Genomic DNA, 15116 nt, shown 5'->3' with positions numbered 1-15116 from the left:
CACTCCCATGTGCTTATGCAAGGTCAGGGACTAACGTACCAATTTCCACACCAACTATATAGGAGTGCTAATAAACGTTTGTAAGCTTTTGCAGACCCTCTGATTTTTTTGTTCCTTTCAACCACAAAGGTCTCTGCAAATCTTGAGTGCTCCCTTCCCATTAAGGGTGGGATGCCACAGTATTCCAGCTGCTGACAATTTTACTTCCTGATTTTCTGAACCTTTCTAAGTCAGTTCTCCCTTAATTAAGAAAAATTCTTAGAGCATCTTGTTCTCTCCTCTAACCTATTTTGATTTTTTTCCCAGCTGGAATGCTAAAATCTTGGACACACTTAACAACATCAGTTAACTCAAACTAGTGTAGCTGTGTGTTTGCAACAGTTATACATACTTCTGAATAGAAATGCAGGCTCATTAGTAACATTTTTTGAGAGGTTTCTTCCCTAGGAATCTAATTTAGGCATTCATTATAATCGTAATATATAATAAAACTTTTTCAGCGAGGCTTCTTTTAGTCTCAAGGCCACGAGGTGATGCAGATCACCTCTATCTACTGCATATCATGGTTGTCTATCAGATTAGTTTAAAAACCTTCAAGTGATTGAAATTTAAAGGATGGATCTGGAAGTAAGAACAGGTAAGATTATAGCAGTAATTCAGCAGGTCCAAATAAAGTTCAAATACATGCTTAGTACAGCTAACCAACCATAAATTTATCCCTTTAACAGTTTTGTAACCTTTGTTTTATAAACAAATAGTCCATATTTACTTGCTGCACTTCTGTGGGAAGATGGAGTCCATTTCTTCTCCCCGCTTGAACAGATTTCTCTAGATAACGTTTTGTTTCAGGCTTTAAATTTTCAAGATCAGAGGTTTGCTGAAATGACAGTATAGAATAATTGAAATTTTAACACACTGTAAGAACTATACCAAGCATTAGAAGGGTTTGAACAGAGTTGTATTTTAGAACATGGTCATATTAAAATAGGGAACATCCTACATTTTAATGTGAAGAGCTTCCCCAAAACAAAAAACCTTACACAACAGTATTCTTGTATTCATGTAGAATGTTTTCAAAAAATATTCTTATACCAAGTGTCTCAGCATATTTACATGCTGTCATAAAGACAAGCCCTTTCAGTTTACAGTACACTTCAGTTTACATTGCACTTCATCTTCTTCTGTAGAGATAGCTTTCTTTTACACAGAACCTTGATACTTTATTCCAGGAAGAAACCTTCAGACAGAGTATGAAACAAAACCTACTTAGAATTCTATGAACAAAACCTGAAGCAGCTGTTTACATCAGGCTGTGGAGGAGGGCATGTGGGTGGAGAAGACTGGCAACATTCTTAAGCATGCCTCTACAAGTCAGCATGCACATGTTAGGAGTAAAGAAATTTAAAATCATAGTTTCACTACCAAATTGAGCTTTATCCCAAGTTTCAATCCTCAAAATACAAGTTTTTCAAAGAATAAGATACGGAACATACTGAACAACATAATTTTATGCACAATTTTTCACCCCTAATGTGTGGAGAAATGAAAGTGACTACATTATTTTAATATCTTCTTAATTCAATGGGAAAACCTCAATCATTTTCCTCCATCAACAGCTCTTCAATTAAGCATAATTTAGAAAGAGTACTATTATTAAGTTGGAAAAGTGTAGTCCCCATTAAGGGGAGCTAAAGCATTCTGCATGTCACTGAGGTCAAGCAGATTTGCTCCTCTCTTAGTATGCTGTGTTATAAATAACAAGAAAGTGTGGGGGCCTTCATTTTCCTCATGCCATTTTCATCTGGCCCCATGAAGGATCATGAAACTGAATTAATCTACCTGAATTATTAAATCATCACCAGACATATTGGAACAAAATCAAACATTCTTTCTGTTTGAGCTACAAAATAAACAGTACAAATGGAGAATATGAGACATCTACAGGTACTCAATTAAAAGAGAACCTAAACAGAAACCAAAAGGGATAGAAACTAGTTCAACACTAAATGCATCTTTTAAGGTAGTTTTGAGGCTGAAGAAACAGATGAAGAGGACACAATGTAGTTGTCTATAATTTGCTGATAAAAAGAAGTAATTTCAGAGGTCAACCCCATTTATATGTCTTATTAACCCTCACAACTTAAAGCAACTTTTAAATTTAAAATTCTTAACTTTTTCAATAAAGCAGAACTCTGGGCACAAATTCAAAAGCAGTATAAACCAATCTAAGTACACTGCTGTATTACCTCTTTTTTTCCTTCTCTCTTGGAACAAGCTCAGCCAGCAGAAAACAAAGGAATTCTTTACTATTAGGTTTCTCTCTTTTAGTTTAGACTCCTTGCATCAGTTCTTTGGAAGGCTAGACAAAAATCAAAGCTATTGCAATGGAGAGAAAAGAATACACCTATCTTAAATCAGATATGAGAAGCAAAGAGCAGGAGCAGCATGATACACTGTTTTCTGTTGTACAGCAGTGTCCCATTGGAAAGATTTCAGTGGCACAGACACAAAGGAAACAAAGTCATCTTACAAAGCCTTGTGAATACCAATTAATTTTAGACAAATTTAGATACATGTCACAACTTATGCAGACATACTGTTATTTACCTGTAAATAAACAATCTTCTGAAACACGTCTTCTCTCATGCTCATCTCCACATCAAAATTTGACAGTTTTTTGTCAGCTTCTGTACTTGCTAAGCGTATCTCTCTGTCAGGGGAAACGTGCTGGGGAAAATCCAACATGCTTCTTTCCACTGTTTAAATAAGAGGCAATGAACACAGAAGGATAGACATGCTTTAAGGATAAGGAACTTTCCCTCTTCTGACACTTATAAAAGACATAAGAAAAAAGTATCCAAAGCAATCTGACACATATAGCAAATAAAGTGATTACATGTAATATAAGACTGAAGAGGGGAAATGACAAAACCACACACCATTGTAACAAATAAACATTTTATAGACGATTACTAAACCCCAAGCCTAATTATCTCATCATCTTCTACAAAATCAGCTGAATGGTATATAAATACATTAGAAATGCTTCATCTTCCAAAAGTCATGTAAGTGAAGACTGACTTTTTGTAGCTGGCACAGATGCTTCAATTTTAGCATTTAAAGTCAGAAGCTCTGAATCTTTCAAACATGCCCATCTGTCCTGAAGTTATTTTTACATTGTTATGAGCACTGTGTCAAATCCCCATGTACTGTACTCTTCTGTATTTAAAGAGAAACAGCATGGCAAACAGGGAAGATGCTGTCCATGCATTCTGAGCTTCTACAGATTGGAAGCTGAGTAATATTACTTTTTTAGAATACACTTTCAAGATTAAGTAAATCCTTGCTATTACAGAAATATTACATCTTATAATGACATTGAATAGATATCCTAAAATAGAAATGAATTTGCTTAATTAAAAAGCAAATGATAATGTCTCTACCACCTACCTTTCCAAAAGTAGATTTCAGAGTAACAACCTATTAGGCTGATTTAAAGCTTTGCAATTTATGCGATGTGCAGTCATTTTACCAAGCTCTGAGACAGATTCAGAAATGCAGCTATGGGCATGTGATTCTGGTTGAACTCCACTGGAAACCTATCCCTTCACCTCCTGCCCTTACGCCAAGATGTCTCAAAATTATAAAGTGAGTTTTGGCAGCTTCCAAGGGAAATTTAAGGTCTATTGTAATTTCTGTCTTTTCAAACAATAAGTTGCAGTTACCAGGGTAGGTCTTTTACGTGAAAGGGACACACAGGCCTTAAATTCTCAGGTTCTTATGGAAGTCTTGCTGTGGTAATACATCCCTCTCATATGCCATGGGCTGTTTCACAGCAGGTCATCATAATTTCACATACAGCTTTGAAGATTAGCATTAAAAGCTTAAATGTGACCCACTACTGCAATAGTATGTAGTTAAAAAAGTACATCTTCCATCAAGTTTTTGTGACTATGCTGAAAAGCTGATGGCCACTGTTTTCTGAGGCAAACACAGATTTTCCTTCTGTAAATATTCCTGGTGAAAAGATTTACAATAATTATAACAATTCAGTATACTGGTATATGCAGCAAAAATGGAATCTGACAGCAGGGTTTTTGAATGAAGATTTCAGTCTTTCTGAGTATGCCAGAATAAATTCCAGCCAATTCACTGGATGTGCAATTTTAATTAATGTGCAATCCAGCCTAATGTTACATTTGAGATGCCAGCTGCGCTTTTTTGCTAGTCAAAGATTTTGCTCCAAGCCAAAGTGACTGTTTCTAGCACCTCTGTGGCTAGATTTTTTTAAGAGTACTTAAAAGAATTTGACATCTACTACATTCACTGTTTCATAAGTAATGCAGGCACCATCTGAAAGATTTTTCTCAACAAAGAAAGATATGCAATTTGCAGTTTGTATTTTACCCATCTTGCCTGACAATTATGAGCAAATTAACTGAATGACGTGTGTTTGACCATTAAATTGCACTCACATATTGGTATGGTTTGATAATTCATTCAGAACAATCTAGATGTGACTGCATGACCAACATTTCCCTGGATTCTTCAAGACCTCACAGCCCACAATTTAAATATAAGCAAGTAAAGAAGTCTTCTTTCGATAGCCCATTGAAAAATTCCTTGTCATCACATTTTCTCCACTAGCAGTTTATCAAGGTTTCCATTACCCCATCCAGCTTGCTCGTGTCAGACTCCGCAGTGTCTGAAAAAAACACTGCTCTACCACGTGTGATGTACCACACATACCACAGAGGCTGCAGCCTGCACTGCTGCAGTGTCCCCTGGCAGCTGCACGTGGTTGGAAATGTAACTGTGTAGAGCTTCACATTCTAAACCAAAGCAGGTGACTGATGCAGCCCTCTGGGAGATCCTGAAATATTATCAAGACCAGACGGCCTCTTGAGAGGCCTCTACACATTCTACACAAGAACAGCAGGGATCAAAATTGGAAGCAACAGCTATTTTTCTCCATGTTTCCTTATGTGCAGGTGGAATGCCTTATGCAAAGAAATACAGAGAACTCATGCTAACCTGCATATTCCACTTCTATATCTGCCAAAGCCTGTACAGTATTCTCATGTGTTACTTCTTCGGTTTCCAGCATCCCGACACTGTCATACACATGCTTTGTCTTCCTGATGAGTTCTTCTGTTCTTGTTCTGATTTCCTCTGGTGACAGGTCCCATCTCAAAAGGTTTCGCCCTGATGTTATGTATGAAGAAGCCTTGAGCTGGCCTGTAATTTCTGCTCCTAATGTCATTCTCAACACAAGCCGTGGCCCAATGGACCTGAAAGTATAAAAATTATCTTTGTATAGGAAGATTCCTGTTCAAGAGACAGTTAAGAGTAAATATTAAAAAACCAGCATCAGAACAGTTTTAGGAGGAGGAATAAAGTCCTTTTTAGAGCTATCTTTATCAATTAGGTCTCATTTTTAAAAAAATCTGTCTTCTACCTTTTCAATTTAGAGTATGACTGAGTGCAAATTGGGACAAAAACTTTGGTATTGACAAAACCATACAGATTAAATTATGACCCAACCTTCTAATGAAAACAGCATTGCAGTTACTGGAACTCTACAGAAATAGACAGACTAACATTTTCGAAGTGAGGCATAAAGCCGACACAGTGATTTGCTGATGAAAAAGAAAAAGAACTGCAAAGTTGCACAAAATAAGACATAAAAATATCATTTGATTGTATTCATTATGACAAATAACTTTATATTTATACAGGATATCTGCCACATAATCAGCATGAGAGGAAATCTTCCAGTTGTTACTCACTTGCAAATTTATTAATTTAATTGTTTTTGGCTTTAAATACACAGTTTCACTCTTACCAGGAGAGATACATTCCTTTATTATGATTTACGTATTAATGATCTATCAACTATAGTTCTAATCAACTATATTTCAGCTTCTTTAAAATAAGGCTTGCATTCAAGTAGTCAAACTTCCTGCAGTATTTACTATCATAGGAGGATCCTTGGCTGTCAGAGACTTACTATCTATCTTCCTATATCAGCCACATAATTAAAAAAAACCAACAAGCAAACAAAAAACCTCCTCATGTTGTTATGGTAATAATGACAATTTATAATTTTCTATCATAACTAAAGAAATACACAGAGATTGTGCCAATAAAGGGACGTTCATGTAACACTGTTTTACATTAAGTAACTTTTTCTCCTAACATTAGCTATTGGACCTGTATTGATTTTATTGTAAAACCTGTCTGGTATGTGCAGTAGTGCACAAAGAGGTTTTGGCATACAATGCCGGCAGCATGCCGAAAAGACAGCCAATTTCAGCCGGAAGGAATAACAAAGCAGAAGAGGGAAATGCCAACAAACTGAGAACAGCTGCATGCATGGCTTCTGTATGAAGGAAGGCAAAGCTTTTTCACAAAAGTCTTCCAATTCTGTAATGGAATTTCTCTAGAAATAGCCTAAGCAAAATTATACTATGCAAGACAAAAAAACTCCACAACATTTCTACCTATGCTTTATGTTGAAATTTTATTTTCCTTGTTACCACAGTTTCTTCCAATCTTCCCAATCCAATGTAGGCAAGTTGTTTACTTTTTCCTTTAGTGACATATGGAAGCATCAAATGTCCAGAACATTGACAATTCCACTTTGAAAATGAAGTGTGAATAAAGAATGTTTGTTCCACCTCTATTCCTTTTCTCTGATACCAACTGAGTTCTGGCACTAAGGCTTTAGTAACTTCTCTATTGGACTATTGAAGCTTTGAATTTCAAATAGAGGTTTAGGATAAATGAAGCTGCTGTCAGGAAAGCAAAAGCTTAAGTAATAACATTCTTGGAATGCATTAGTTTCCCATCCCATCTATCCTGAATCTGCAAATCCATTAAAGAGCAGTCCTTCATTAAGTCATGAACAGATTCTCAGAGGACTGCCCTGTGTCTAGTTTTTCCAAACACTGCTAGCACAGGTCTGGTAAAACCTCTTGGCAGATAAAGGGGAAGCTCACCAAAAACAGGTTCATGGCTCTGAACTCTATCTCACTCCACTCACACCCAAGAACATCAGAAAGACTACACAATGTTTCAAACTGAAGTCAAAATAAAAGTAAAGGGGAGTAAAAGGAAAACAGCAGCCTGAGCAACAAAGTACGCTAAAGTGAACTAAGCAGATATTCGGTCTAAAGAGAGCCTAGTGCTTTAGGTCATCCAGTATCTTCACCTAGAAATGTAGACAATACAGTCCTGCAACTGACCATCAATTGCATATAATCCAAAACAAACACTAAAGGAGTCACAGTACCAACATATTACATCAATTTCAGCCTGTCAACAAGATTTATTAATAATTAAAGCTGGACTGAGTTCATGAACTGGAACGTAGGGTCTCAGATTACCAGAGAACGCTATTTTTAAACACTAAAAGAAGATGCCACCTGGTTTTCTTAGTATATTGCCTAGTTTAATAAAGGATATACCCACAAACTTGAGGGCTGTATAAATTATAGGCATAAATACCAGCAAGTTGTTGACTACCTGCTAGAAATAGGAAAACACAGAAATGCCCAGTTTTGAAATGCTGATACCTTGTTTACTTCTGCTGATAGGAAGATGCAGTCACTCATATAGATCAAAAAAGGCAGTACAAATCAGAAAGGTTTTTTTCAACACCAAATGAGATGGTGGGCCTTCAAAACCGTTATATAACATTTCATGTAAAATCAGTTGCTACACACAATTCTTCAAATAATCACTTACAGACATGTTGCTACCTTGCTGAAAGTTACTCAGACTCTACTAAGAACCAAATTAACTGACATCAGCTTAATAAAAAATTGTGCAGGTAAATATATAGGCATGGGTGAAATCCTGGCCATTTCTTTCACGGCTTAGTGTTTTGAATTATTTACCTACATAGAAGTATAAATAAATAAATTTCCAAAACTCAAAAACCAAAACATGTATCAGACTGCAATATTTCAAGATCAAAAATCAGAATTAGAAACAAGAAAGAAGAGTATAACTAAAATAACATGTAGCTCAAAAATACTCTGCCATTACATTTGTTATGCTATTAGAAAGAAAATATAAATTGTATCACTGAGGGAACCTTTAACTTCCCAGATATATAACTGGAATATAAGGTCCACTAATAATGCTAGGAACCAGATGCAACAGCAAGGAGTTTTCTCCAAACACTGAACCAAGCAGATACAAATATTATTTCAGACTTGCTTCTTGCAAACAGCACCAACACTACAGAACAGCCAATACAGATTGCACTGAGCAATCAGAAGTTGATTCAGTTCAAATGATATGGAAGGATGTTTTCTTGCACAGGCTGCTGCTAATGCCTGAACTGTTCTGTTCAAACTGTTTCAGCTATCACACTCAGTTTTCTCTGGCGTGGTGTAGAGCTCTAGAGGTATCTGAACAAGCCTGGGTTAAGTATAAGGTTCCCATCCAGCAAGAGTGCTGCCAGAAATGCTGACATTTCTGTCACTGTTCCTCCCTTGCTTGCTCATTTCTGTCCCTGTACCTCCCTACCTCAGTGGCATCAGCACAACTGCTGCCAGAGTCATACTTAGAAAGTATTCACAACAGTGTATAGGTGAAAAATAAAGTGGATCAAAAACCACCCAGGTGTGACAGCTTTTTACCAGCCAATCAGTCCCACCACCCATTTAATGAGTGACTCTGAAACAGGTGTGTTGGCCTAAACAAAGTGTCAGTAAAAAGTGTCAGTAGCAACCTAAATTTGCACTACTGCTAGAAACACATACGAAATCATGAATTTAGTCTAGCAAAGAGAATCTCAAGTTGAATGCTGTCATTAAGCATACCATTTAAATGTCCTGAAGTAAAAAGAGCTACTGATGCTAAGAGGTAATACAGATACAAGAACAAAACAGATTAATCAGGAATACATGAAAGCTAGAATTGCAATAGGTATTTGCAAGCATCAGGATGGTGAGATTCTGAAAGAGATGTCCAATAAGTCCCAGCAAGTAAAAACATCTCTATTTATAACATGGTGCTTGGCCAGTTTATAAAATGTATTATGTTACTTGGTTCCCTAAGGTAGCATGGGACTAGATTTGATCATCCCAAAGGCCCTTCCAGTCCTTGTGCTTCTGTGATTTCTTTCAAAATTAACACAAATTTATTTATATTACATTTTTACAGTAAATATCTAACTGGCCTCTGTTGGCAACTTGCACTGGCCTTTTTCTGGGGTGAGTCCTATGGTATGTAATAATGTCAAAGGAATGACATACAGGGCAGACTGAAATATTTTATGCATTTGTGCAGTGCTTCATCCATTTAGGAGAGCATGAGGAGGAAAGGCACACAAGGTTTCATGTGGACTTTCTCTTATAACAGAGATTATTATAGATGCAGCTTTTTTCATAAATCATTGTGAAAACATAATTTGTGAAAACAGCTAATCTACCAATCCCAAAAGCAGTAAGAATAGTATTTTCTACCAAAAGCAGAGTAAGTTGAACACCACAAAAACTTAGTAGCTACTTCTAAAAGAGGTTTTTAAAGAATAAAGCAAAGCTTCTAAGTTGCAGACTGCAATAATTGCAGAATGCCAGGTAATTTCTTTTACCAATATATCTACAATTTGATTACTTGTTGCTTCTGGAAAATATAAATTTGATTTGATTTTAGAAAGGGGAAGAACCTTTATAATACTCTATTACAACAATACAGTGGCCAACATAACTGCTGCAAATACAAACAATGCAATTGAATTTACAGAGTTGATTTTAACTTATGCAGTATCTTAAACATATTAAACATTCATGTAATTCTGGTTTTGCTTAGAAACATTTTCCATGACTGAAATATGTGCCAAGCAGCCTTTTGTTGGCATGTTCCATTAACACTATTAATATAAACCAAGAAAGCCACAATCTGTGAAGAAGCAGCAGGGAGGTGTAGTACCAGCTTTAGAAAATACAGACAAAAATCAACATGTTCCTGCTACTGAGAATCACTATATACTGCAGTCAAGGTTTAAGCCTGCTGTCTCATTTAAGTCTGATTACAAAGTGATAGTTTCAATTCCATCAAAAACTCTTTAATGGCACTTTCAATTTTCAAATTAATCTTCACCTAAACAGTATTAGTTACAATGACAAGTGTAATTTTACGGAGTGAAGTAAATTAAATAATATATTTATGGGAAAAATAGATACAGATCAATTTATTGTACTAGCAAATACATTTGACAGTTCCATGTAGCCACACAAAATCAGGGTATATTGGATTCATACAGGATGGAAAACTGTATTCTCTCCTGAGAAAAGACATGAGATAACAGCTTCAGAAAGTGAAGTAGGAGCCAAGATTTTAAAAAGAGCGAGTGAGACGGGGAGGGGTGCGCGAGCAAATTCAGATAACTTGATCATTGAGTTCTTAAATACTCTAATACAAATAAATACAATTATGTTTTTCTGGCTGGACCTTATGTACACCTTCAGAGGACACTCTTATGGATATAAGTAAGAGCTGATTCACAAATTCCGACTAATGCCATGAACAACTTTTTCAATCAGTAACACAGTATGAAAAATGCTGGAGTTCAAATTCAAGAGAAACACTTTGGTGCTTTCTATTTTTCTGAAACAGCATATCTTAGCTAAACAACATTTCCTGGTCCTCCAGGCTGCAGGAGAAGCAGTGCTGCGTGCAGGAAAGCAGCACTGTGTATGTGAAGACTGCTGCCCACCAATTACCTGCAAATCAATACCCACAGGGGCTCAATGTTTTGACTCCACCTAGCGGCCTCGCCAAAACGGAAAACAAAACAAAAAACGACGCACACCCTACTAAGGCAATGCAATAATGACTATGTGCCTCAGGACAAGCTCTTTGGTACTTGAGTAATATGCCACACATCAGCATTTCCCTGGATGTCAGAGTCAAGTGCTACCAAACATACACAAATGACAGCAGACAGGCATGGTTTAAGTATAGTTTTTTAACAGCCAAGCCTCACACAAAATGGAATTTTAAAAAAAAATTAAATGAAATAAAAAAGGATTTCAAAACCAAATAACAAGTATTCAGCAGTATCTAATATAGTGTACATTACAGTCGGTCTGTTTCACAGAATGGGCTTTGTAAAAATTTAACTGGCTAAAATATTTGTATTATTTAGAGATTTAGTTCTTGCTTGAATTTTAAATATACCTTTATATTGCTTTCAGTTTTGACACAAAACTTCAGACAAGAACCAACTGTATATCTTATAGTAAAACAATGACAAAACCAACCAAGGTAGAAGAATTGGGTAGCACAAGGTAAAAAACAAGAATGGAAAAAAATTTCCAAGACAGAAGAGCTAAATGGCTCAAAGTTAATCACAGGGCAACATTATTTCAGCTTAGCCAAAGAAATACAAATCAATACAAATCATCACTTTTTCTTGCCAGACAAACATATTAAGTTCTTTTCCATTTAATTTCTCAGTCCTCTCATCTGTTTGGCTCTTAACAGTATATGGAACAGTGAATACATACCCTGAATTCCTGGGAATTTTCCATTTTCCTTGGAAAAGTATTTGGCTCTGTGTCATAACTGTGTTTGGCACAGACATATCTTACTCTACCAAAATAGCATGTTTAGTACTTCCTAGTTTAAAGTTCCATAACTGCCATTAGAAATTGATTTTTTTAAGCTGCATGTGAAGAAATAGAAAATTTAGCAGCTTTTGACATTAAACCTAATTTTTTAACTAAACCTTTAAGAAGAAAAACCCCAAGACTGCAGCTTAGTTCACTGTAGAGTCTACATTAACTATACCTTTAGCTCTTTCAATCTAAATGAGCAAGTTGAAAAAACCTACAAGTCATGCAAACATTTAAGTCTTTATCAATACACTCATTGCCCTCAGTGCTCATGACCTTACTGTCTGACGACAAATGTTTACTGGCTTTCCAATAGAATTAACATAGAAAACTATCTGAAAAGTGTTCCATGGCAGCTAACAAAAAGCCCAGACCTCAAATAGGAACTCAAACCAGAGTACTCAAACATGATACAACTTACTTATTTCTTGTCCCCTTCCTGCCAGTTCCCTCCAACAGGCTTTAAACAAAAGAAATTTGGAAACTGGTCTGATTGACTTTCATAGAAGGAGGTGATTTCCACAGAGCAGCCTGCAGCGGAACACACAGAAATGCTAGAGTACAGTTTCTGCAGTGTCTGATCTCTAAAATTATGGTATCCAAGGTCTTTGGGAAAAAAACCAGAACAAAACCCAACAACCAACAAACCAAACAAACAAAACCCCAATAAACCCCCAAAACCAAACCACAAATTACTAGTACTACTAATTTAGGTTTCCCAGCATTCTGTGAACAGTACCCATTCTATGTCACAGCAAACCTCCAACAAAGTAACTTGCTTGCAGGATCTAAGGAAAGAATATTCTTAACAACACTCGCATGCAGACAGTAATTGTACTATACTGAGTCTGAGGCACAAGGCATTAATTAAGGCTGTCTTACTGTTTGGTTCTACTATCAGGTGAACTGTGCAAACACATTGGGAAAAAAACTGCTTTTAAGGTCCTACAGCTCTCTCAAGGTGCTGCTGCATAAGCATATATCGTATTTCCACCATGACAGCATAAACAGCAAGTGAAGCACAGGCTGTTTAGTGCAAACAACACACTCGCAGGATAGGTCAGCAGCTGAATGCAATCAGGTAATGCATGACAAACACCTTGTTGACTCTGAAGAAGAGCTGGTACCAGAGGACAAAGAAAAATATTGAGAGTTTGTAAATACTTTCTCTGATTTATACTCAGCGGTAATCAGTTCAGCCTCTTCCAGGGAAATATGCTTTGATTTCTTGCTAATCTTGTCTCATACAGTCAAAGCAAAGAGACATGTTCTCTTGCCATCACTAGTTAGTTGGAAAGCTCTGTGTCTTCATAGCAGATGATGACCTACTCTTACTTGCTTACAATCTTAAATCCATCTTCCCATCTTCTTGGGAAGACAATGCATTATGAACATGCCATGTTCATTTCAGTGCTTGCAAAATCCCAAATGGCCTGCTCAACACCACAAATTGGGAAATGAAATGAAACCCGCTTTCTTCTCTGGCTTTTGAGTGAAAAGTGATTTAGTAACACTGTGCTTCCCAGGCTGGTTACAGGTTATGAAAAATATTGTTCCAGCACAATTAATATGGAAAAAAACTTTGCTTATTTAACATTCCATTGTAGAAATAAAGTGTTCGTTACAGATGGTATAAAAACCACATGTGCCCAGTAATATTTTGTGTAGAAACAAGTAAAATTGTTATCCTCACCTCGCCTTCCCTAATCTATCTAAACATGGATAATATTTACTGAAAAAGTCTCCTCTACAGAGAAAAATTCAGACTCACAAATCTATAGTTCAGTTAACATAATCTATTTTATTTCCACAGACTGTTGACCAAAAGATCCTAAAGAAATGATGCTGCTGTGAGATGAGAAGGCAGATCCTCTTGCAGGTAAATGGTTTTAAAAATTAGGCTCCTAAAAAAGCTGCTTATTTTTCTGAATGACCTATGTGACCTGCGGATCCTGCAGGGCTCACTGCAGAGTTCTGTATTCTTTCATGCCTTTATACATCATCTACAAAAAGCTGGGATAAATGAAATGACAGAATTTGCTAATGATCATTTACTCATGATTATGTAGTGTACTTAAGGCAGCCACAAAAAGATGAAAAAGAATGTCACAACACAGAAAAGCTTAAAACCACTAACAAAGTGAATTTCAGTCTTAATAAATGTCACACACTTCTGACTTTACATACACAGGAGGAGCTGAGACATCATTCTGGAAACAAAACAGTTCAACAGAAACATCAACAAAAAGGAGCTGCAAAGATAGAAATTATAGGATTAATAGAGGTGGATTAGAACAAAACAGAAATTCATTATACAGCATGCATGAAGCACATGCATACTACATGCAGTTCTGATCCTCTGAACAGATCCTCTTGTCTTCTGTTCTTTCACTTTTTCAAAAACCTTTTCAAAACCTTTTTCTGTTCTACCCAGTCATGATGACTTACAAACAACGATGACTTAGAAACAGTCAGGTGCATGAAGCAATGGATTCCACTCAAAGCACAAATACTAACTAGACTGGGATTCTATGGGGAGGACCAAAAAATAACAACCAAAACCATCCGAAAACCTGCACAAAAAAAAACAGCAACAAAAAAACCCAAACCAAAACAAACTGAAAAAAAGCACAGCCGAGGAAGTACTTCAAAGATCTAAACTGTCATGAAGGGGATGGAGAGAATGAATAAGGATCAATTTTTAACCTGTAACTTTCAACATAACCAATAGGAGAGTTTTAGGAGACAGTTTCAAAATTAAAAGGTATCTACAGATTTCTACTACAGATTTCTATACAAGATCATACACCAGTTTTGTGTTAGAAGTCCCTAATTCCTAAACTGTTCTGAAAAGAAAATACTGAATGTACATACTACCTTACATTATGTTTTCTAGGATACCTCATCCTGACTCCTGCTGAACAAAGGTTAGAATTTTGAACTAACCCAAACTATTCTAATGAAATCTTTCCAAGCCAGGCATTTCTGGCTTTATAGTGAGAATGACAAAACAGGTATGTCCTCAAAATACATTAACAAGATTGCTCAGCATGGTCTAACTGGTGCTCCATGAGTTTTTTGTTGTTGTTGTTGTTGTTTTGTTTGTTTGATTGGTTTGTTTTGGTGGGTTTTTTGTTTGTTTGTTTGTTTTCCCCCCTGCCCAGGAATTAGCTTAGTACTGAAAATTCTGTCTAATAGACAAACTGCTCTTCAGGAGCCTGCTGTGGTTAGAAAGGTGGTAGCTATTTCTTCTGACCAAAACAAAAATTGCTGCTGCAATACAAAATGTCCCAAATGCTTTGTTTGGCCTTTGACATTTCTGAGGTGCTGGACCTGATGCTTCAATGAAAGCAAACAGACATACTATAGTTACAAGTATGAAATAAGAAAATTACTATGAAAGTTCTTCCCATTTCTTTGCCCTCCAGTGTCATTCCTCCTTTTGCTTTCTCCCAACCGCAATTTCTTGCTGGTTTTCTTCCT

The 15116-nt window shown here is 36.4% G+C and overlaps 1 protein-coding gene across 1 annotated transcript in view; it reads right to left on the bottom strand.

Annotated features, from left to right (window-relative positions):
• NLN (neurolysin) overlaps window positions 1-15116 on the bottom strand; it is a 35129-nt gene that overhangs the window by 17970 nt on the left and 2043 nt on the right. The window contains exons 2-4 of the mRNA XM_066339771.1: window positions 5035-5291; window positions 2608-2756; window positions 770-877 (exon numbers count right to left, since the gene is read on the bottom strand). Coding sequence (XP_066195868.1) covers window positions 770-877; window positions 2608-2756; window positions 5035-5291 — 514 coding nt within the window. The remainder of the gene's footprint in view (window positions 1-769; window positions 878-2607; window positions 2757-5034; window positions 5292-15116) is intronic.

The sequence above is a fragment of the Sylvia atricapilla genome, chromosome Z, assembly GCF_009819655.1.
Source record: "Sylvia atricapilla isolate bSylAtr1 chromosome Z, bSylAtr1.pri, whole genome shotgun sequence".
Classification (NCBI taxonomy): Eukaryota; Metazoa; Chordata; class Aves; order Passeriformes; family Sylviidae; genus Sylvia; species Sylvia atricapilla.
Note: the sequence above shows the minus strand (reverse complement) of the source record. Positions and strands in the feature narration are given on the sequence as shown.